General features: G+C 49.7%; 7 protein-coding genes across 8 annotated transcripts; 3 read left to right on the top strand and 4 right to left on the bottom strand.

Annotated features, from left to right (window-relative positions):
* Nucleotides 1-519: 519 nt before the first annotated feature.
* Nucleotides 520-3,397, bottom strand: PV10_02629. 2 transcript variants are annotated; one of them, XM_016366965.1, is made up of 2 exons: nucleotides 2,294-3,397; nucleotides 520-2,239 (listed from the first exon to the last, which is right to left on the bottom strand). In XM_016366965.1, the coding sequence occupies exons 1-2, from the start codon at nucleotides 2,844-2,846 to the stop codon at nucleotides 1,164-1,166; spliced, it is 1,629 nt and encodes a 542-aa protein (XP_016226483.1). In that variant the 5' UTR covers nucleotides 2,847-3,397; the 3' UTR covers nucleotides 520-1,163. The 2 variants fall into 2 exon arrangements, with proteins under 2 accessions (XP_016226483.1, XP_016226482.1); XM_016366964.1 differs by having other exon boundaries at nucleotides 520-3,397.
* A 6,259-nt stretch (nucleotides 3,398-9,656) lies between these two features.
* Nucleotides 9,657-10,791, top strand: PV10_02628 (histone H3). The gene is made up of 3 exons (XM_016366963.1): nucleotides 9,657-9,976; nucleotides 10,039-10,192; nucleotides 10,250-10,791. The coding sequence occupies exons 1-3, from the start codon at nucleotides 9,940-9,942 to the stop codon at nucleotides 10,467-10,469; spliced, it is 411 nt and encodes a 136-aa protein (XP_016226481.1). The 5' UTR covers nucleotides 9,657-9,939; the 3' UTR covers nucleotides 10,470-10,791.
* Nucleotides 10,792-11,032: 241 nt separating this feature from the next.
* Nucleotides 11,033-12,532, top strand: PV10_02627 (uncharacterized protein). Its single transcript, XM_016366962.1, has 2 exons — nucleotides 11,033-11,696; nucleotides 11,824-12,532. The coding sequence occupies exons 1-2, from the start codon at nucleotides 11,224-11,226 to the stop codon at nucleotides 12,215-12,217; spliced, it is 867 nt and encodes a 288-aa protein (XP_016226480.1). The 5' UTR covers nucleotides 11,033-11,223; the 3' UTR covers nucleotides 12,218-12,532.
* Nucleotides 12,533-12,708: 176 nt separating this feature from the next.
* On the top strand, nucleotides 12,709-15,153 carry PV10_02626 (uncharacterized protein). The gene is made up of 2 exons (XM_016366961.1): nucleotides 12,709-13,236; nucleotides 13,307-15,153. Exons 1-2 carry the CDS (start codon nucleotides 12,831-12,833, stop codon nucleotides 14,881-14,883), a joined length of 1,983 nt encoding a protein of 660 aa, XP_016226479.1. The 5' UTR covers nucleotides 12,709-12,830; the 3' UTR covers nucleotides 14,884-15,153.
* On the bottom strand, nucleotides 15,139-16,985 carry PV10_02625 (uncharacterized protein). Its single transcript, XM_016366960.1, has one exon. The coding sequence runs from the start codon at nucleotides 16,631-16,633 to the stop codon at nucleotides 15,263-15,265; it is 1,371 nt and encodes a 456-aa protein (XP_016226478.1). The 5' UTR covers nucleotides 16,634-16,985; the 3' UTR covers nucleotides 15,139-15,262.
* A 236-nt stretch (nucleotides 16,986-17,221) lies between these two features.
* PV10_02624 (uncharacterized protein) lies at nucleotides 17,222-19,120 on the bottom strand (the record flags this gene model as incomplete). The annotated part of the gene is made up of 2 exons (XM_016366959.1): nucleotides 17,222-19,005; nucleotides 19,062-19,120. The coding sequence occupies 2 exons, from the start codon at nucleotides 19,118-19,120 to the stop codon at nucleotides 17,262-17,264; spliced, it is 1,803 nt and encodes a 600-aa protein (XP_016226477.1). The 3' UTR covers nucleotides 17,222-17,261.
* Nucleotides 19,121-19,539: 419 nt separating this feature from the next.
* On the bottom strand, nucleotides 19,540-21,571 carry PV10_02623 (uncharacterized protein; the record flags this gene model as incomplete). The annotated part of the gene is made up of 6 exons (XM_016366958.1): nucleotides 19,540-19,957; nucleotides 20,005-20,417; nucleotides 20,472-20,624; nucleotides 20,673-20,979; nucleotides 21,034-21,241; nucleotides 21,298-21,571. 6 exons carry the CDS (start codon nucleotides 21,569-21,571, stop codon nucleotides 19,540-19,542), a joined length of 1,773 nt encoding a protein of 590 aa, XP_016226476.1.
* Nucleotides 21,572-22,510: the final 939 nt, after the last annotated feature.

Here is a 22,510-nt window from a genome sequence, read left to right as displayed (position 1 = left end):
CGATCGTGCTGAAACACATGTCGTTAGTCTTGGAGCGAGAGCAAAAAGACGAGTGCTCCGGCTTGCTTTGAAATCCATACCACTGTAGGTTCCTTCGGATCGGACATTGGATATCCGAATAAAAATAGTCTCATCCGTCTCGGCGTGGGCTTGACGTGCATACCGTTGTGACCGTGGTGCTAAATCATTTGGATCAGAGAGAATAGCTAATACCAGGAAGGGAAGTATGATGAGTTGGACCAAAAACGTATGTAATCTTGGTTGGAAATCAACGATGCGTAACAGATCTGTGGTCAGCTACAGTCAAAGTAATCATGGACAACCTCGCCCAGGGAGATCCAGCGTGCAAGAACCACGCAACCACCACGTGACAGAATCACACACGTGACCAGATGACATGTGACTAAGCTATAAATGGCTAGTGTGAGCTATTTGTATGACGTCATTAGAATCGATGTGCAACTGTGACCAATGCAAATCAACGAGTTCGCATCTGACGAATGAACATGTACACAAAGATGTTGACAAAAACAAGAAATCATTGATCATCTAGCTATGTACAGCCCCTGATTCGGGGTCAAGCTCTCAATACTGTCCTGTCCAGTTGCCAGAGAGCAACGCCGTTATAAGATATTCGTCACCGTGTTGTACATTCTATGGACGCGATGCCTTTTTTTGACCCCCCCATGTTGACACTTTTTCTATAACCGCCTCTTAGTCGTAGATCAGATCCCAATCCAAAACGGGACCCTGAACCAAATAACATCATCCAAATTGAAACCGCTGATTGATTGACCTCTGGCAAAAATGCATGACGTTAACCTCTGACAATGCCTGGTATTGATGCAACCTGAGCAGGACCTCACTGCTCTGCAAACGCAACGCAAAATTCGCCCTTCATCCCTCATCGATCGTCGTCGCATTAATTATGCGCCGTGCCTGCTTGGCCAAGAAAAATTCATTCAATTCGTCGGCAAAAATCCATTCAAATGTCCCCTGACAGAAACAAGTCCGCAGCTCAGTCATATGATACAGACAAATTGCCTGGTGAGCGCGGGGTTGAAAAATACGGTGGATCAAAGAACGCCAAAAGGCCAAGGAAACGGTGTAAAGTGATCACTGATCACTGACCAGACCTGCGATGCGCCAAAAATACCTCATACCTATTTCGGTGATTTTCGCTTGGGCTTGCCGACCCAGTCCACATCGGGGTGTACCACCCTCATATGTCGAGTGAGTGCATCGTTGCGCGAAAAGGTCTTTTCTTCGGTACACAAATGGCAGCGCACTTTTTGTTTGCGGCCATTGTGAATAGTATCCTCGTGACGGGTGAGATCGTATGGCCGTGAGAAGACCGAGGCACAAGGTTTTCCAGTACTGGGGTTGATCCGGTCACATCGGTGGGGCCCGGCCTGCGAATTTCGAAGGGCTAGATTTGGCGATTGCGATGACGTAGGTGACGTCTGCCGATGACCCTCACGCTTGTGCTTCTGAAGCTTGGCAGGTGACTCGAATCTCTGATGACACCCATGGTAGGTGCACGAATAGGTGCCCGAGTCAGATGACGTGTCCTTCGATCGTTCTATCGTTGTCTGATGTTGACGAGGCGTGACTTGAGGCTGTGCGCGAGACTGTACGGATTGTTGACTCGATGGAACAGAACCTTCATCTGCTGTTGACTCCATTGAGATCATGTGAGCTGGGAATTCAGGATTCATGTCTGGCAAGCCCGAGTTGAGAGGTGATCGGTTCTGACTCATAAACGGGTATTGTTGGGGAACCTGCATCGAGGAATCAGGTGTGTAGAATTGCGATAGACTTGATGCGGTGCGACGGTTGCCAAACATGCTTTGAGCGTGATCCTGAGAAAATAGTGGTGTGGCATTGTCATCAATGTCGTGCTCGTCCAGCATCAATTCCTTTGGCGAGACTGATGTCCTTTGCTTTTGTAGCGTTGGTGGCGCTTGTCTCTGCTGCGGCGCCGCCATGTAAGGCGAGTTATGACGGAAGGGAGACTTCTCTCGTGGGTTCGAGGTGGGCGAACTCGTGCGCAGATGATCTTGTTGTGCAGCCTGTAGTCTTTCCGCCATCATGGTCTGCCGATGTGGAGCGGCCGCCATGTTGAGTCTTTGCATGTTTTGCTGTGCCTGGTTATAAGCCAGCTGTTGCTGAGAAAACTCTGTTGGAAAGACATCATGTAGTGCTTGTTGATAGGCAGCAGTCGTTCCTGAAGGGTAGCCTGCATCGAACTGTAAGTAGTCGAACATTTGCGCATCAACGCCGTCCATCTCACCATAGATGTTCTGGTCCTTCATATCGTAGTCTTGAGATTCGTAGGTTGTGTGAGGTGTTGATGGTGAGTTGTGACTCATTGTCGACACTGACTGAGGCGCCGACAGGTTGTATGAGGAGCGCTCGTCGCCACCTGTGGATTGTATCCTTCTCATATCAATGGCTCCGTAGCCAGTGTGTGTTGGATACATGATTGTCGATTCCGACTTTGCGGTGTGTGGAGTCTGGGTATAATCAAAGTCGAAGGATGTGGGAAAATTGGAATCTGAGGTGGCGACAATGTGGGGATATATAACGTTTGGGTTGAGCGGCGAAGGGGGGCCAGCGGAGGCGACTGACGACCCAGATGAACCTCTCTTGTGGAATCGTTGGTCGAATGTCCTGGGTAAGGCGCTGAGGAAGGGGCCTTGGTTGTACCCGTCGTTCCAACCTCCTCCGAGCTGACTCTGAGCGAGCATGGGGGATTGTGAGGCAGGGTCGGCAACCTGGGGCGTTGGCGTGGGACTCGACGAGTAGATCTGAACGGTGGCTTGAGTCGTTTGGGGCGTTGGCATCGATTGATGATGTTCTGCTTGCGACGATACTAATGGGTTGTGTTGTGATGGGTGGCGGTGGGAAAGTTGAAATACAACCGTCAGAGGGTTGTACCGTTGTTTGTATAGTCGACAGAGAGAGGATTGGTAATGAACGATGTGAGTGTATCGAGCTCAGTCGTACGTAGGCGTTTTGTCGTATCAGGAAAATGGGAGGGCAAGATTAGATGGAGGAAAGTGGCAAACTGAAAACGACAATGGATATTTGAATACACGCCGGAGCGAGTACCGAGCAAAGACCAAAGTGGAAGAGAGTAGAATAGTGAGTACCAATCGCGGCGACCGTGGTAGGGATTGGTAGGGGGGACGGGGGCTCAGTCCGAGTGGATGAGTGGGTAGTAGTAACAATTATGCGCAGATGTACAAGAATTGAGACAATAAAGAGTTGGCGTGGTAGTAGTGAAGGCTCCTCTTTAGAGCGCGGGTTTAAGGCGGCGGAGCGTTGTTAATAATGTACAATGGTAGACAAGGAAGACGGGAATTCTGATGTTTCTCGAAACGGTAAGTCTACTCGGGACTCGCATGTAGCATCACACGGTTGTTGAGGAATCGACGTTGTGTTGGGTGCATATCGTGTTCCGGCCGGAACAGAGCAGCGAAACAGGACAAGCCACTGGCATGAGATCTTAGGACCCTGAAAAAGCCATCAGACTCCCAAGCAAATCATGCATCATGCAGTGCTAGGGCCAATGTTCATGATCGCATGGCGCTGGCATGGCATGGCTTGCGATGACACCGACCACACCGAGGGTCAGCCCGGGTGGGTGGGTGTAATGCCAGTCTCTGCTGAGCGAGATGCCATGATAATCCAAGGTGACGTAAACAAGTGACAGGGATGTTCAAATGGAAGCACGAGAAAACGACAAGTAGACTTTGCCGACAAGGATCGAGCGATTAATCGCAGTCCAGGCCCCAGTCTTGTCTTTACTCGCTGGCACCGCTTTTACCCGCCAATGGAAAAACTTCTCAGCCGCCTCGGCAGCCTACTTGATTGAGCCTGTAATGTCAAAGCTGTGACAGGCAGCTGCACCGATCCCCCCGACCTAATACCGTACCATACCGTACCAAAGATTTGACCTAAGTTCCAATCCCTCATACCGGCATGTAGGCACGGACGTAGGCCTACTCCCGCGGAAATTGACAGATGTTGGTTGTACGAACCACACCATCGACACTGCTAGGCGCTGCTTCCTAGGTACCTAACCACCTGGCCTTTACTCGAACCACCTAGAAGCTTACAATTAACTCTTAGGCATCAATAATAGCCGGGCCAGACGCTGCTAGAAGGTCCTACGATCAGCCTTTCACAAGCCCTAGGTGGTTCAAAGCAGCGTGGTGATACTGCTCCTACCATGCCCGGATCTGGGCCGGCGCTTCCTTAGGAGAACAGTTGCACACAACCTTTTCAGTCTCAACTCTGCCGGATCCGGACGCATGTCCTCAACTCGGAAAACGCTTCAACACAGAGTATTTGTATTGATCTCTCACCTCTTCTGGCCTGGACACGGAAATCAAATTCCTCTTGCTTGATTGACACCTTAGTGCACCGGTCATCCACGGACTTCACACCTGGCCTATGTAAATCATGGAGGTTATCCTAAACGATGCATGTTCAGACACACTTCCCAAAGTACCTTTCCATCTATCCATGGTTCTGGAGAAACCCAAATCTTGAAATTTGCACGATCGTAAAAAGGTAAATCTGTTGGATCCCGCGGTGCCCGAGCCAGCAAGGCCGTTTTTCTGGGGCTGTATGCAAATACCAACTTTCGCAACGCTAGTTCATTGAACTTCCTATCCAGTATCACTGCCCCCGTCACTGCTGTGGCTGTGCGGCTCGAGACCAATCGCATGCAATTTTTATCGACTGCCAAGGTCTCGTACACGCGGCATTCCGTCGATCTGGTACGTAGTACTGTAATGTCACCCCCAGATTTGGTACCTAAGTTAGACATTGTAGGCGCCTACGGTTACACGTAGTAATAGGGCTGGTAAGTACCTACCTAGGTCACCTAGGCACACTAAGTCTGTGGTCAGCTTGCGTTGTCCGGAGGTAACCTTACCTACAAATTTTCAGACCTAACGCCGTCGACGTCAAAACTCCTCGATACTCGCCATAACTCTCATCACCGGTCCTTCGATGTTCCGGATCTTACGTGAGGCGTCCCTCATGGATCTATACGGACATATTTCCCAAGGCTGCGACAATTCTCAGTCAGCTAACAACTCCGCCGAGGAATTCTACACTTTCCATTCATGGTCACGAGGCCAAAAAAGTCTGCTAGGCTACCAGAGTCATATTGTCACGCGCTCACTGTCACGAAGCCCAGACAAGTCCAGTATCAAATACTGTGCGTATCGGTAGTATTGCACGTCAGTCAGCGTGGCTTTGGATTTGATTTCAGCGTTGATGATCACAAGCTAGTCTATGAGTGGTCAGATCAGGCTGTGTTTGAATGGAGATGTTTCTTGCTTTGATGCAGTTGCTCGGATCATCTTCCAAGTTTGGGCTAAAGCAGAGGTCGTTTGGCGAATGATCGACAATGGATCAAGACACGATGAGACTCACTTCCAATTCAGACAATTCAGACTGCTACGTCTTCGGAGAATGCTTCCGTCAAACAGTGCAATAATACGAAGTGCACATGTGCTAGAAAGGAAGTGGACGACCCCCACATGGACTCCCTGCACGTCTCTTCTAGAACTTTTCTCTAGGGACTTGTGTGTCGGTGACCTGCAGACGCAGGAACGTGCCGCGCTGCCGTTTCATCGAGGCTTCCCTAGGCCGGTGATCTAGGTCGCTCGGCAGTCGTCCTCAAGTCAAAAAAACTGCACGTCGGCGTATCCACTTGACGGATGATCATGGGTCTCGGACGAATAAGCGGAGTCGAATCTGGATGTCTGAGAGTGCGTAACAGGGATGCCTGCACCTCGGAGGTTAGCGACCAGATGGCCAAGATTGGAGAAACTTTATTTGTCAAACGGTATGTGGACAGCGTATCCAGTAACAAAATGAAGAAAACATCCCCCCGCGGCTACCCTCGGAGCCCGCCGCTACCTGCTTTACGGCCTTTCCCCAGTAAAGTTCTTCTTTCCAGCTCAGCCCTGCGGTCTGTGGCCCTACCTATACGTAAACAAATAATTATCTGGATACTCTGTACATGTATTACCCATTGGTTCTTTCTCCTTGCCAAGGTTCTAGCCTTAACAGGCATGCCCATGCCCTGGTACACCTGAATAGCAGCCCCAGAAGAAATCCCCATTTAGGCGCTGCCGCCGTGGGAAAATTTCATGTACGGATTGCGTGTATGCCACGGAAAACAATGTCGACTTTCTTTGGACCATGTTTCACCAGCCACAATGTCAGTTCGAATTCAGGTTTGCCTGTGCTAAACAAGTTTTTGCACATCGGCTATCCATGTCTTTCGGGCACTCCGGTCCCTTGAGGTGCTGGGTATTAAGTCGATCTTTGCTTCACGTACATCTTCAGCGCACATGAGTCGTTTGCGCTACACTGGTGATCGGCGCTTCCTTTCTTGATTTGTGTCTTGCGTCCTTGACAGAATCCTAGCCACGTTTCTAGACCAGCGCAGCCGCGATCGCTGTCACCTGCCGTGAGCGTTCGTGGCTACCCTGTTCAGCTTGAATGAATCACCAGCAACAACAATAATAATGACCATCTGCAAATGACGATCAGTTGCGCTGCACGCACCGCCACAGATCGCCACATCTGGGGAATGCTGGTAGTTTGTGGGACCCTGAACTTGAGGTACCCGCCCATGGAACTTCTCACCGACTCCGCTTTCAGCACCTGTTCTATCTTCAGGTCTCGTGGTACCCAGCTGAGCCTCGCCGCGCTTGTTTGGTCTTCATTATTGTTACGCAGGCTCAGACTCTGTCCTATCTCCGTATCTGTGTACGTAACTAGTCATGTGTGATGTTATACGAGCAAACTTCTGCTGGCGAGTTTGGTCTGGCTAGGTGCCCTCCAGATCCTGAAAATCAAAATCGGGTAGGTGGAGGCGAGAGCCTTACAGCCGCATTTGCCTACAGTCATACATCAACTACAGTCTACCTAATAGTCAAGCTGCAGGTTAATTTCCATTCAGGCTGAACTAGATACTAGTGGGGGGCCATTACCAACGCTCTGTGTCGTATCATTCACATGTGCAAGGTTACTTCGTGATTTTGTGTTGTTGCATCACACAAGTTCATTTCGTATACGTTTCTGGCAATGCGTTTCACACAAAAGACTGGGCCGAGGTAAAGCTAGGGGCCAACATAGATCAGAGTCGCACGCTGGTGGGCTGGTTTATCGTCAGCCTCGTCGCAAGCCAAGGTTACAGTTAGAAGCCCTTGCGAATGCTCACTGGGTGTTTGGTTCTGGTTCTTTCAAAGCTCCGGGGAGCCAGGAATTACTCTAGGTCAATTCCAGAATACTCAGGTGATGAAAATACAGTTATTCTAGATCACTAGCCTCTCTGAGGCCTGCAATAAATGTGATCTGGAGGGGGCCGAGGAACGGAGAATCGGGTTGACTCACGACTTACCATTCTCTGCGCTTTGCTAGTTGCGAAGGAAGGCAAATGAACAATTCTGCTACGGTTAAATCGTGTTCCCCTATATCGGTCATTGCATCTCGTTCAAGGAGGGATGCTGGTTCGACTTTGACAAATATGGTGCATCAAGAAGTTCGCTTTGTTGCTGCCAAGCTCGGGATGAATAAAAATATACAGAAGTGGCTGTTCCCCCATCGCACATTGTCAACCTCCACGGAAATAGATCGCAACATCCATTTAACACTCTTTACGCCATGCCAACGTATGCATCCACTTGACTGCGACATCACTCACATCAGCCTCGACCTGTAGTGAAACCCCTCATGCGACCTTGGCCGAAGACTACCCTAGGTCGGGCGGACTGGTACTCTGTTCGTCTGTGGACCATGGATTACTCACCCTCCACGTTTACCGCAGAAGGAAAACACTGCCTTCCTCGTCCACAAGTCGAGAATCTGGGGCGTTCCAAAGGTTACCAATTGCGGCATGTTTCGCGAGTACCAGGAGTGACTTTGATCAACAATGAATGAATTGTGTCTGACATGACTACACCTAGCATCCAATACAAACGATAGTGGTCGCCTACACACTTTCCCCGACCTCGTGACTCAAATAGACCCTCGTCACCAACTGAACCGATGCCCATGGACACAGCGTGAAGGCACTCGAACATGGAACCCGGAACACACTTGTCTCGTACCAGTATTACAGTGAAATGGTTGCGGCTTCCTTGAAAGAGTCACGAGGAGTCCCTGGCATCGATCGATGTGTCATAATTGCTGTGTGAAGCGACGAGTCTTACTGAAGTGCTGGGCTTGTCGAGTCATGCGTATTTGGGTGGTTTGACCAGGCTAGGCAACAGCATTGACAAGACGAGCCAGAGGCGTACTGAGCCCAGAGTACCGACCCGGGCAGCTAGACATCAAGACATAAACAACCACAGGACACGTCCGCAGTAACGCGTCACCCAAGCCAGACAGGAACAAGTACACGCAAGGATGACTACACGGAAAAGACAATTGCTTTGACACTTTGATTCATATTGGTGCTGATGCTTATGTCATGGCATAGCCCATCTGCAAACGCCGCCCAGGCTATTCATGCACTGTTGTGCCTGTATGATACATCAAGACACTTTAGGTGATTTACCATCCCATCATAACCATGACCCTGCAGCCCCAGTTTGTAAAACCGATTTGCGTAACCCAACCACTCCGGAACTATCAAAGCAAAAGAAGGGATTGCCATGCCATAGATGATGGCAGACATGGACAATCCATGTGATGATTTCGTGAAAAGCTCCATCAGAGTGATGCGTTTAACCACCGAAACCTGGCAAAAGTCAGATAGAGCCCAAATAAACGTGAATTGGCAAAGTACGAACCGTAGAGGGTGCGGCCTTGTCTCTTGAGGGCATAGACAACATCGAGAGATGTGACAGTCTTTCGCTTGGCGCTGAAACAGGATGTTAATATTGTATTCAAGTGTTGATGAAGCTCAAGAGAACTTACTGCTCAGTGTATGTGACAGCATCACGAATGACACCCTCGAGGAAGGTCTTGAGAACACCTCGTGTCTCTTCGTAGATCATAGCGGAGATACGCTTGACACCACCACGACGAGCGAGACGTCGGATAGCAGGCTTGGTGATACCCTGGATGTTGTCACGAAGAATCTTTCGGTGGCGCTTGGCACCACCCTTTCCGAGACCCTTGCCACCTTTGCCGCGTCCAGTCATTTTGATAGAGGGTTGAAGCTAAAAAGCTTTGAAGTTGGAAATAAAGAGATAGAATGGATGAGTGTTGAAGACTTGTGATGGTTGGATAAGAAGAGGGAACTGTCTGAATTGGGGCGTGGCGGGCGGAGACTTATGCACCCCAGCAGCGAACCTCAGATCAACCAGTGCGTGCCGGATCAGAGCCAATCAGAATTCAGCATCACTAGCTGCCCATTATTGCCTCCCCGGTCACTGATATGATGATCTCTCGCCCACCAAAATTGAGGAAAATTGATCCTTTTGGTAGAATGCTTTTGTGACTCATGCGACAGATTGCACAGTGATTTCATTAATTATTATTGCTGTTTAATCATCGTTGCTGGGGATTAAGGGCAGTAATTGAGGTCGAGAGATCTTGAGGTGGTACGCCAAGTCTCGCAGACACGGGTGGGCCAAACCTAAAACGGTCCTGATTTGGCAGGAATTCTGAATCACAGCCAAAATATGGCCGTGTTTGGGATCATTAACACTGCTTTGATCTGATCACTTTGTTTTGGCAGTTTTTCCCAAGGCCTTTGATCTCATCATTCACTCTTGCCGCCTGCCGCTGCCTGGATCAGATCACGCCTGCCAAGTCATCACCCACTCTTTCCCCCCTCCCTACAAATATCTCTCTTCCGCCCACTTCCACCAACTTGGCTTTCTTTCCTTATCCAGCCTCACACCACATCTTCATTCAGCAACCTCTTTCATCAATCTTTTCATCAACACCATCAAAATGGCACGTACCAAGCAAACTGCACGTAAATCCACTGGTATGTTTTATCATCGTCATCATCATCGCTGTCGCTTCATCGCATACTGACTTCAATCTCAGGTGGCAAGGCCCCTCGCAAGCAGCTTGCCTCCAAGGCGGCTCGCAAGTCCGCACCCAGCACCGGAGGTGTCAAGAAGCCTCACAGATATAAGCCTGGTACCGTCGCTCTCCGAGAGATCCGTCGCTACCAGAAGTCTACTGAGTTGCTCATCCGGTTCGTGCATCATCCTCATCGTCGCCGTTGATCATTCATGGCTAACATCCATTACAGAAAGCTTCCCTTCCAGCGTCTGGTCCGTGAAATCGCTCAAGATTTCAAGTCTGACCTCCGCTTCCAATCGTCTGCCATCGGCGCTCTTCAAGAGTCAGTTGAGGCATACCTCGTCTCTCTCTTCGAAGACACCAACTTGTGCGCCATCCACGCCAAGCGTGTTACCATCCAATCGAAGGACATCCAGCTCGCCCGTCGTCTCCGTGGTGAACGATCTTAAATGTGATCGGCTCTCTCGCTCTTGGACATGACATGGATCACCAGTATCACCAGTGAGACATTAGGTCTTCAGGACTGACTGATCATGATGGCTTATGGGAGGGGTTTTACGAAGTTGCTACGGCGCATGGGATGAATCACAACGGATTTGTATTGCTTGACACAAATATTCATCAATGGGGGTATGGGACCTGGCGTTTTCTGCTTGTAAATCAGCATTTCAATCTGCAAGTTGTCCATACAGACATGGCCTTGCACTGAGCAGACAAGCGTCAAAGATACAGATAGACGTCGAGACAATCAAATCCGCGTCATCACATCAATTTTCGTGTCATGGATTTGATTTCCATCTTGTTTCTCGTAGATATCGATGCCTAAATCTCTCAAGGAAGAGCAGTGCCATGTTTAGGCATCGCCAGTAGACTGCTCCCCAGCCAACCATCCCCCCAGTCTGTCCTTTGTGAGGGGATGTGGTGCCTGCATTAGGGCCTCCGGACGCCGATGATCTGGAATCGTTAACCCCCCGAACAAGATTTTGGCTCCCCCGAAATTTCGTCATTGGGCAGGAGGGCCCGAGGCTTACGGGCTCTTCTCCGACTTTGCCCTGCCATGCTCATCGTACAGACAGTTCCCGCACGACAGAGAATTTTATAGGCCAGCGCTTGCGCAATTCTGGACTTGGAACGCTGCTCAAGACAATCATCGGACATGGCAACCATCGACCATCTGTTACAAGACATGCCGTTCATGATACAATGAGTTTATTGCAGCGGGCATCCGTGAACCTGGGTGCCAGACCGCTATGGACACGAGCAAGGGTTCCCCGAAAGCGGTACGGTCAACGCCCGCATCAGAGCCAGTACAGAAACACCACATCGAAATCAGAACCTCCTCCCCAAAAGCCACATGATGCACCTGGACCAGGGAACAAGTCCTCTCGAAATGCCACACAGAAAGAATCCAATGGCACAGAACCTTCAAAGGCAGAGCCGGTCGACATTCCGATCCAATTATGGTACCATCGTTTAGGACCGGTATCTACGTTCTTCAACTGGTTCCATAAGACGCAGCTGAAGAGACCCTACACAGTGCAGCTATGCACAACGTTGACTACATATTTTGCTGGAGATCTCCTGGCGCAGGACCTGGGCGGAGAACGCTACGATGGTAGTCGAACGTTGAGAATGCTATTTATTGGGGCTGTAGCAGCAATCCCTGGATACAAATGGTGAGTTTCAATGGGACAAAAGATCCTTCACGTGTGACTCTACATCAACGTATTCTGTTCAATTCTTCTGTTTGGATCACAAAGACGAGCGAGATGACTGACACACTCTTCTCTTTGCCTATCTTAGGTTCCTCTTCCTCGGCCGTAATTTCAACTATGCCTCCAAAGCCCTCTCGATCGCAGTCAAGGTCGCCGTGAACCAAGCCGTCTTTACTCCTGTATTCAACTCATACTTCTTCGGTATGCAAGCAGTCCTTACAGGCGAAGGGCCCCATGGAGTCATTACGCGGATCAAAGGCACAGTGCCCACCAGCATGGTCAACTCCCTCAAACTGTGGCCCGCAGTCACCGCGTTTAGCTTCTGGTTCATCCAGCCCCAATACAGATTCATGTTCTCTGGCATCTTTGCTGTGGCGTGGCAAGGTTACTTGAGTTTTTTGAATAGAAAAGAGGAGAAGATCGAAGAGAAGATTGACTCACTCAGTCACCCAGTCATACCTGAAGGTGTCATTGTGAAATGAGTGGATGGATTGACTACACTATATTCTGTTGCATGCCCCTGAGGGCCCAGCTTCAACTTGGGACTTTGGACAAAAAGTTATTGCATCAGAGTGGTGTCATCAGCATGTTGATCATGCTTTGAGCATCTTGGTTTGCATTCGCGGCTGGTTCTACTGCATGGCTAGAATCTCGGGGTGGGTTTTGCTAATCAATAGACTGGGCTTCATGTATCCATGGTGCATGCTATGGGACGCCCCCTCAAAAGAAGCAGGTACATAGACGACTTTCATCGAGTCAATTATCTAGACTTAAACAATTTCATATTTGTAAAATCGTCTCATCCAGCCAGTCGAGTCCAATAATACTTGATTCGAAACCGTCATTGATCGATTGGACAACCGAGGCCACCAAACCCCGCGACGCGTCCTCGGCCTTGCAGCGCGACCTGCAGACAGGCAGGCAGACATGACGCTTTTGCTGCAAACCCCTCCTAAATATTGTTGACTCGAAGGAAGATCAAAATTCAGCCATGGACATAAACATGGACGACTTGAATGTGAATCGCCATGTGTTACGATCTTCTGCTCGAACCTCAGAGGCTGTTCCAAAGTGCAGTGCCGCATATTCCAAGTCATGACGCCTACAACGCCACCGTCTCTTTTGCAATCCCTCCCAAACGTACCTCGTCTTCTCTCCCAGCAATACGCTGCCGACTTCCATATGCAGGTGGATTCTACAGGGTCTCAGACACATTTAACACCAATACCCAGCGATGATGAATACAGCGAATTCGGCGCTGACCCAGAAGAACTCGAGTTGATCGAGCACTTACTTCAAGAGGCAGCCAGAACGCCACCAATTACGCATCAAAATCCCTCTCTGGTGGTCATAGACATTGAAGATTATGAAGCACCGCGAGGTGTACACTTGCCTAAGGTGCCTAGCCTCGAAGCAACGCAACAATGGAATCTTCAGTCTCAATTCGCGAATCGAGAACCGCCTGAAGCCCGCGCTACTGAGGCAATGCGCAACCAGGATCGTGAGTGTGGCTCCTGACACGTCCCCTGCTGCGTCCTTTGGGTTTGCTGACGTGCTGACCCAGCGATTAGCTGAAGCCAGACCACCCAGTGCTGATGAAGACGTCACCAAACCAGACGCCGACGATATCGCGGCAGTTTCTCCGCCCATAGATGCCTCAGACCCTGTACCTCCTGATACCCGGCCGCCGATTGAAAGATTTCGCAAACCTCCCAAGAAAGCATTATCGGTGACAGATTTGGTCTCTCCTGCCTGGTGCGAACTGCAATACTTCTACGTGCTGAGCAAGCATGGCCGCAAGAGGAGAACTCCAGCAATGAAACAAGGGAGTAAAGTCCACAAGGTCCTCGAGGAAGAAGTCCACGTCACAGTTCCGGTGACAATCACCAAGAAAGAAGACAGCTGGGGTTTGAGGATCTGGAATATCATCCAAGGTTTGAGGACATTGCGAGAAACGGGCAAAACTCGAGAATTTGAAGTCTGGGGCACCGTCGGTGGCGAACTTGTCAATGGAATCATTGATGAGTTGAGCTACAACTGTCCTGATCCCAAACTCGAAGAGCAAAGCCTTTCCATGCTGAGCAAATCAGAGGTCCAACCTCCAGTCCCGGAATATCAAGCCACTATTCGCGACTACCTCATCTCCAGTACGCACTCTGCGCAAGGTCAGGGTCAGAGTATCACAGACGCTCTCACTGGGAAAAACATAAAAACAGAGACACCTAGCAATGGTCTAGGGACTTACAAATCCGACAGACGTATATACATCAGCGACGTCAAAACACGTGGCGTGTTATCCTTACCCACCGGCTCGAGCATTCGTCCGACCATCGTCCAACTACATATCTACCACTACATGCTGGAGAACATGGCCCAAGGCAATTTTACACTTGACGTACTCTCAGACCGGTACAACTTCGATGTGAATGAACCATTTTCAGACGAATTCATTGCTCAAATCGGCAATCTCAATCAGGGGCCATTCGACCTGGGCCTTTCACAAGAACCCAGCAATGACGATGACGAGATGGAGATTGACGACAAAGACGAAATAGTCCCTTCGACGCAAGACACTATCGACATTCTGCTCCAAAACAACAACGTAACCAGCCTATGGAACCTCATGCTCGACCAACTACGACAGACATTCATCGTATCTTCCTCACCCAGACCGAATGACACCCATCAAGGACACGACATAACCAGCTCAACAGCAGATAACGAAACCCTCGGCCCAACATCCACACCAAGCCTTTCTCAAACCCTCACCCTGACCTCCCTCCCTCCCCTTCCCACGCGCCTCTCACCTGTTCTAACAGCCAATTACATCTCCTCACACGTAACCGACCCTTCTGATCCAAGCAAACCACGCGTCATTGGCTCCAAATCCATCATTTTCAATCCCTCATTCTTGAAGAATTACTTGTATGATGCGCTTGCCTTCTGGCGCGGCGAAAGACAGCCTAAGGGGGTTACATTAAGTGAGACGTGGAAGTGTCGCGTGTGCGAGTTTCGTGATGGCTGTGAATGGTTAAAGGAGCAGGATGATCGAGTTTTGCAGGAGAGTTTGGAGAGGAAGAGGTTGAGGAATGAGGCTGATGAGGCACAAGGTGGAAATGGGGATGAGGTTAGGAGGAGTCGAGTTTGATGATAGATGGTACTAAGATACTAACATCTGGAGTTTCTTGATGGTCTATAAGTATGAAGCATACAATAGCGGGGCGGATGGGGTTCTGTTTGGGTGATATTCAGACAATGGCATTGGAGGATCTTTGAAAGCGAAGGGAAATCAATGATGACTTTGAGTGCCTTTTGGGACATGAAGGAAATGACAAATACAGGATTTGTTGAGCTTAGTACTTCAATATGGAAGATTCCCATTCTTGCATAAATGTCATGAGATGCATTCTTTAATCAAGTTCATCAGAAGATGCAATGTGTGCACAAATTCAAGGCTAACACGGCCATCCATCTCATCATCAACGCGTCTGTCCATGTATATATCATACGGGATGTATGTGGTCATCCTAGAAAGGATACTTCCTCACCTCATCCTCCTCTTCGAGCTGCAGGCCATTCTCCACCTGTTTCTGATGCATGTCATCCAAATACTTAAGCAGAACATTCTGATACTTCGCTTTACCCTTATACCGACTCACATCATCACCCCAACTCCTCACCGCACTCGCCAGACGACCAGGTACATACGGTTCCTGGGCAACTTCCGTAACCGGATGGAAGTAAGTACGGATCGTAAAGACAACACCACCCGATTTCGGCAGACGACGTAGTGTCTGACGTTCACTGCGGAAATAATGGTGTTGAATTGCGCGATCCTGTTCGGCCGTGTTCCAGCTGATTCCGTCTGAATCTTCCGATCCGATCGACTTGCTCCAGGCGAGGTCTTCGTCGACTTGGAGGAAATAATTGTTGCGGGCGACGAGTTCTTCCGGCTTGAGGCGACGGAAGAAATTCATCATGCCTTTTTCGAGTTTTTCTTTATACTGTGGTACGTCCCCGCTGGTGTGAATCTCTGATAGGGGCATGCCTACTTTGTCTTCGAGACGCCAAAAGCCGGCGAGGAGGATGGCGCCGGCGAGGAGGTAGTATTGGCCGTCGGGTTTTTCAATCATGATGGCAAGGTCGTCTTGCGTTAGTCGTGCGCATGTCTGCATGGGGTCTTCGGGGAGTGGGTCGGAGGTTGTGTCGAGGTGTTCGCCGGACCAGAGGTTTCGAATGCCTTTGTCGGTCCGTTGGTACAGGCTTGGGTAACGCGCCGTCAGGTAGGAGACGAGTTCTTGGAGGAGTTCCACGGCGGCGGGGTAGGCCTCTGGTGCTGTATAGCAGCATTTTGACCCACGTTCGATGATTCGTCGTGCTTTATCGCCGTGGTATCGAGGATAGTTGTTGTCTAGTTCGATCCAGTCGTGGTGGTCGACGTTGCGGAGACCCATCGTCACAAAATACTTGGGTCCATACCGGAATGGTCGATATGGAAGGGGTTTGGTGGTTTCGATGGACCAGTCAGGATAGGGAGGTGGAGTGGGGAATTGGAAGGACGATGGTTCCCATTGTCCTGGTTGTCTGGTGTTGGTCTCACGACGGTATGATCCTTTCTCGACAATTGGTGTGGAGGGGATTTGTTCGCTTTGACGGGTTGATCGTCGTGAGAGGTATTTGGAGATGGCGAAGCCAAGGAAAAGTAAGAGTAGAGATGAGAAGAGGACTTCCTGGAAGTAGGGTTTTAAGGATAATGTATGAAGGTCCTTTTGTGCGGATTTCAAGGCCGAGGAACAATGGTGTCGTGATTGTTGGAAATGGGTATTAACATGATCGATGTAGGGCTGAGAACGAGTCACCAGGTCAGCAAGTGACTGTCTCAGTGAGTCTGAGTCCATCGGCCGGGATTATTTGATAGTGGTTGAGCTCATATGTCGAATGGTGTGGGCCTCGGAAAATAAATCATGAAAGTCCAACAAGAGATTCAAAATTTCTGAAAATCTGGGGAGGAGGTGCTATATATTTGAACGAGCTGCTAAATTCGAGGATGTCAATTCACAGTCAGAATAACCTTGCTGTGGGCGCTTGCCCCTGATGTAAAGAATCAGGATCTTTTTATGGTCATTGGAATGTCGTGAGTACTGGCAGCTCGTCGCATCTCGCAGAGGCCTGTCGGATCCTTATCAACATACTGTTTAGGACAGCCACTCCTTATCGCAACGAGTGATGGAGCTGGATGTTGAATCTGGCCAACCATAAACGACCAAGGGATTCATGGGATGGATAGCTTTTCCAAAACAGGAATGGTTTGCGTTTTCTCCGCATTGATGAGAATGATCTCTTGGTGTAGAAGTTGGCGCGAGCGGGAAAAGGGAATCCGACCGCGATCCATCCTGCAGTCAATTGCCCCTCATTCTGGGCGTCCGGAGATATATGATTGATGCGAGATAACGCGTCAATTCGCAATCATTTAAACCTGATTGTAGCCTCGTGGTCAAATACCCTTCTTAGCCACCTATCTTCTCTTCATTCAACCGTCTTTCGCCGCAACAAACAATGCTGTCCCCAATGGCGACGGTATTTTGGAGGGACCAGAGGAATATCCGGCACCCAAATTGTCCTGGCTATCAAACCCGTTTTTGAAGTGTCCAAGAACGGTATGCATGAGACATGTTCCCACTTGTCATCACGGATGTACAATGGTTCATGCTCGGTTGCACGAGTGTCCTCAAATTGCGAATCCACGAGGTAGGTGCACTGCTCAATGTCGACATGTTTTCCTGGATCTTCTTGGTTCAAATCATTCATCCCATCCGGAATTATCCACGTGCCTGGGAAATAGCTCGATGTGAAATTCCACTCTGGATACTCGCCAGGTAGAAGACCATCGAACTCGCTTTTGATGAATTTGGCGCGTGAGTCGTTGGGCAGAAAGTGAGAGCTGGGAAATCGATACCAATCTTTCCCAAGACAGATATTTTGCCCTGTCACATTAAGTCCAGGAGTGTTAAGTGCACTGTAAATCTCCAAAGGCGCTCGATATGCGGTCAATGTCCCGGCAATACGTAAGAGACCGATGTTGATGGCAAGGAACACAACTGGGAGAGTGCCTGCAAACTTGAGCCTCGTGGGGATTTTGCCAAAGATGATCGAGTCAGAGGAACCAATCCAGACCAACAACGAGTGAAAGGCGATAGCAGCGTTCAACGCAAGAAACGGATACGCTGGGTATATGAATCGCTCTTCCTTGTGAGGCTGAACGCTGAAAATGCCCAACCAGAGGTAGAAAGGCGCCAGCAAGGTAAGAGTGCGAAGACGTGATTGTGCGGTCGAAGCTTGATTCAAGATCAAAGACTGCAAAATGAAGAGAGGTGCTGAGATGACCGCAAGAATGAACCACAAGTTGAAGTTGAGCAACAGGTTTCGGGCATAGTAATGCCAGGGTTCTGTGCCAAAGATGTCGGGACCTCGATCCTGGCCCCCAAAGACGTTGTATGCGACGATTTGCCAGGGTACGACAATCAACTTCCCGAAGAACAACGAATCTACACCGACCTGTAAAGCAAGCACGACAAGCGATCGCGCCGCACCGTTCAGATATCGAACAAAAACATCAAAGATGTAGTTTCCCCCGACCGCAGCGATTAAAAAGTCTTCGGCGACAAATGGAAGGATGAGTGCCGCAGCAAAGGGCCATCCCAGCAGACCACCGATGGCGAACCACATGATCCCACTTGCCGTCTTCAGACCGGCACGCCTGTCGATAAAGCAAGTAAGTCCGAGTGCTGACGTGTACATGGCAAAGCTCGAGGGCAGCAAAGCAGCAGACGCATAGAAGAAGCCCGGAGAGAAAGCCACGATCATCAGGTAAACGATGGCGATGCGAGGATTCAGGATGCGGGATATGGCAGAGTACAGCCTCGTTTCCGTGGATGCACATACTGCGGCGAGGACAAGTCGTAGTCCATAGAACTCTGTCGTTTTCGAGTGACTGAGTAACCCAATGATCTTGGCAGGAATGGCATGGATAAGAATATAAGCCCAGCTTCGGATGCCGAATTCAGGAGAGTATTCCCAGGTTTGTCGACCATAGCCATGGGTGAGATAATGAAGAGGCTCCCAATAGTTGTATGTCTCGTCGCAGTCCTGGATAGGGGCATATAGTGCTGCTATGGCATGTGAAGAGAGAAGCAAATAAAATGCAATGTTCAACGGAAGGAAGAAGCGGACGGGAGCAGACTCAAGTGGTGGTATGGGTTGAACCTCCGGCCTGTCATCAGTCAGCGTCAGCAATTGGGCACATGCCCGACATAGCACATCACTTACTGCCGAGAAACTTTAGACGAGCCGGTCCGACTGTCGACGAGCTTTGGTTTGGACGTCATCAAGGTATAAATATGGTTGGATCCAACCTACTTGCTTATAGGTATGGCTGTTGTCGTTCATCAAGGTTACCATCGATGGAAGAAGTTGGAAATTCGCCAAGATTGATAAACCGGCAAGTTTTCAACCGTGTTAATATATGTTGCCGTCGAGAGCAGCCACTCAGATGGTTCGAGCGACTACTAAGGTGAATCGGGGATCTACTAAACATCAACATGGTAGGTAAGCCGTCGAGCCACGTTTAACATTATTTTCCAGACTGTCTTCTGCTCTCATTAAACCCATCATCAACCCGCTCTCTTCCGACGACAAAGCTCCACAAGCGTTCTAACACTAGTCTCCAGTTCATCTCATATCCAGAGAACCTATAGGTCGTACGAACCAGGTGATTAAATGTAAAGACTGACCACAATTTCGCTGATCAACAGACGGTTCTGTACACCTTTTTCCACCATGGCCATTTGGCACGAATTGCCCTTTCCTCGGCCAGGATTTCTGCCAAATTCATCTCCCTACGGCCACTGGTGATGTCAATGTCCTTGATTCTGCGAAATTTCGTCTTCTTGATGAACTTGAATCCGAGGAAAAAGACAATGATGATAGGGCAAGCCAGATAAACCTCAAAGAACCCCTCGACCCGCTCAGATGCTGTCATTTCACCATATCCAACAGGAGCAAATCCGGTCCAGAATTGTGCGACCAGAATCAAACAATTCATCGCTAATCCCACGTAGCTCCCGTAAACTGTGGCTTGGGATTTGAAAGCAAGCTCGTCCAGTGTATGACCGGCGGCTTTCCATGCTTGTCGGAAGCGAATGTGACATAGGCAGATGGAGCCCCTGAATTTTTGTTAGCCAGGTAGGGATCAACGCGGAAGGAATCATACCAAGTAAAAATTGCTGCCAGACCAGAGATGGCCAACATCCAGTTGAAAGCCTGGGTGGTTGTATCCGGTCCGGCTGCGACGATATAACAAAGGAAGCCAATAGCCGAGCAGACAGTTATAGAGACCAGTGGTCTTCCGGAACGATCGATGTATCCCAGGATTTTGGGAGCCTGGCCTCGATCAGCAAGGGCGGCCAGTGTTCTACTCGCACCATAGATGGACGAGTTTCCGACCGAAAGCACGGCAATCAGAATCACAGCATTCATGATTGAAGGCACAACTGAGATTCCGGCATTGCGCACTGCAATGACAAAGGGTGAAGCATTGGCGTCGGATGAGCTGGATCCATTCAGCAGGTCCTCGTCGTTATAAGGGACCAGGACTCCGACAATGGTCAGTGAAACCATGTAAAACTAATGACAACGTGTCAGTCACAAAAAAGGCCTTGAAGATGGAGACGGCCATACAAGAGCAATACGCCAGAAAACCTGCTTGACGGCTTTTGGCAACGCCAAACGAGGGTTTTCCGTTTCGGCCGCTGCAAGACCAACAAGTTCCGTGCCGGAGAAAGAGAAGGCCGCTGTCACAAAGACCGAACATAAACCCTTGAATCCATGGTTCTATCAAATGTTAGCGATGAAGTGGGAAGTGGTAACGATGATCCATACGAATGCGCCAGGGTCGTACCAGTAACGCGCCCCAATGTATCCTCTAGTGTCTCCAGGAATACCGCCAGTGTTGATGATGATTCCTAGCAGGATGAAGCCAATGACAGCGGCAACCTTGATAATGGAAAAGACGAATTCAGCTTCTCCATAACCACGGACGCCAAAGAAGTTGATGGCGATTATGACAAAAAGGAAGATGGTGACCCAAGCGGCGGAGTTAGTGTCTCGACTTCCTGGCCAGAACTCCAGAGTGATTGCTGCAGCGACAATTTCGAGAGGAAGAGTGACCATCCATTGCAAGGCATAACTGGAGAGTTTTAATTAGATATGAACCCACCCCTGCTCTTGAGAGATCACTCACTTCCATCCCATGGCAAATCCCCATGCCGGATCGATGAACCGTGTTGAGTATACGGAGAAGGAGCCCGCAACAGGAAAAGCCACGGCCAATTCTCCCAGCGCGTGAACCGTACAGAACAACATGACTCCGATGAGGCCGTATGCGATGATCAAGGACGCGGGCCCACCGTTGGCTAAGGCAGAACCTGAACCGACAAAAAGACCGGTACCTGGGGATGTTCAGTCAGTTGACGACAGGTACGATCGACGCTGCAAGTCACTATACCAATTGAGCCACCGATAGCAATCATTTGCAAATGTCTTGGTTTCAACTTCATGGCTAGGGCAGGTTCCGCAGGAGGTTGGTCGGGTAGAGGCTTGCCCTCTGCATCTACGGCTTCTGGAGTGACTCGAGCATTGGGATTTCGTTTGAAGCTGTCGATGAAGCGACCCATAGCAGTTGGAGCTCGAGGTAGGTCGACATGACCCTCCCTCATGTCAGGATGTCCATTCGAACTCGGGCTCGACGCAGCACCTTTGGCTTCGACGTCTTTCTCCATGATGGTGCTGAGGAGACAGTGTCTATTGATCAAACAAAGACTGGGTGAAAGCTAGGCTTGAGCAGTCATGTCCTGCGAAGCAAGATGAGGAATCGCGGGTGACGTCGTGTTATAAGAATGGCAGAGGAATCCGGGCCATCACTTGAGGCGTCCATGACCTGGACTCCTGGGCTGAAACCTCGCAATGCTACCTACTGGGCTGGATAGACCTTGATCTCAGCGTACTATTTTGAAAGTCAAATCCCACAAGCCGCGGCATTGAGGGGTATGTAATAGTGTGAACAGACGCGAGATAATGGCAAAAACTCTAGGTCCATGCGTATCAAGTCAATATGCGGATACGGGTATGACGGCATGGGATCGAATTACCAGGCAGAAAATGGATTAGAGCAGCTGGGTTTGCAATCGAGAGAAGGGAGTGATAGGTTGGGAGACACGAATGGGGCGTGGAAAAGAGTTTTGTAATTCCTTTTCACTCATGATTTGACTTTGGACCGGTCTCCCAGTGGCTGGAGTTGACTCGCATGCTTGTGTCGATCGGGCGCGCCGTGGGAGATGAGGTGGGGTGGGCCGTTACGTCGTGATAGAGATAAGGCAAATCGTGGCAAAGGACTGAATTCCTGGACGTTTGTAAAGCATGTCAATTTCATGAAGAAGGATACTTGCAAAGAGTAGGAATGGCGGCATTCGCTTGTCCACGTGCGGTCGACCGCACAGACAAGCTCATGCAGTCAAGAAAACGCCATCTCGGGCGCAGAAAGCTTGGTCGGCAAACTATGCTCTCGCACGTTGCTTTCGCCTACTAGGAACAGGGATGATTGGTTGAGGGTCGGGCTTTGATAACAGATTTGCTCAAGTGGTTGGTCAGATTCTGATGCTGTGAGTAAAGGCTTTGATTTCACCGAATGACACCGAGAGGACATCGGCAACTAAGGCCAA

Source organism: Exophiala mesophila (genome assembly GCF_000836275.1).
Source record: "Exophiala mesophila strain CBS 40295 unplaced genomic scaffold supercont1.2, whole genome shotgun sequence".
Lineage (NCBI taxonomy): Eukaryota > Fungi > Ascomycota > Eurotiomycetes > Chaetothyriales > Herpotrichiellaceae > Exophiala > Exophiala mesophila.
This window is presented reverse-complemented; position numbering and strand designations above follow the sequence as displayed.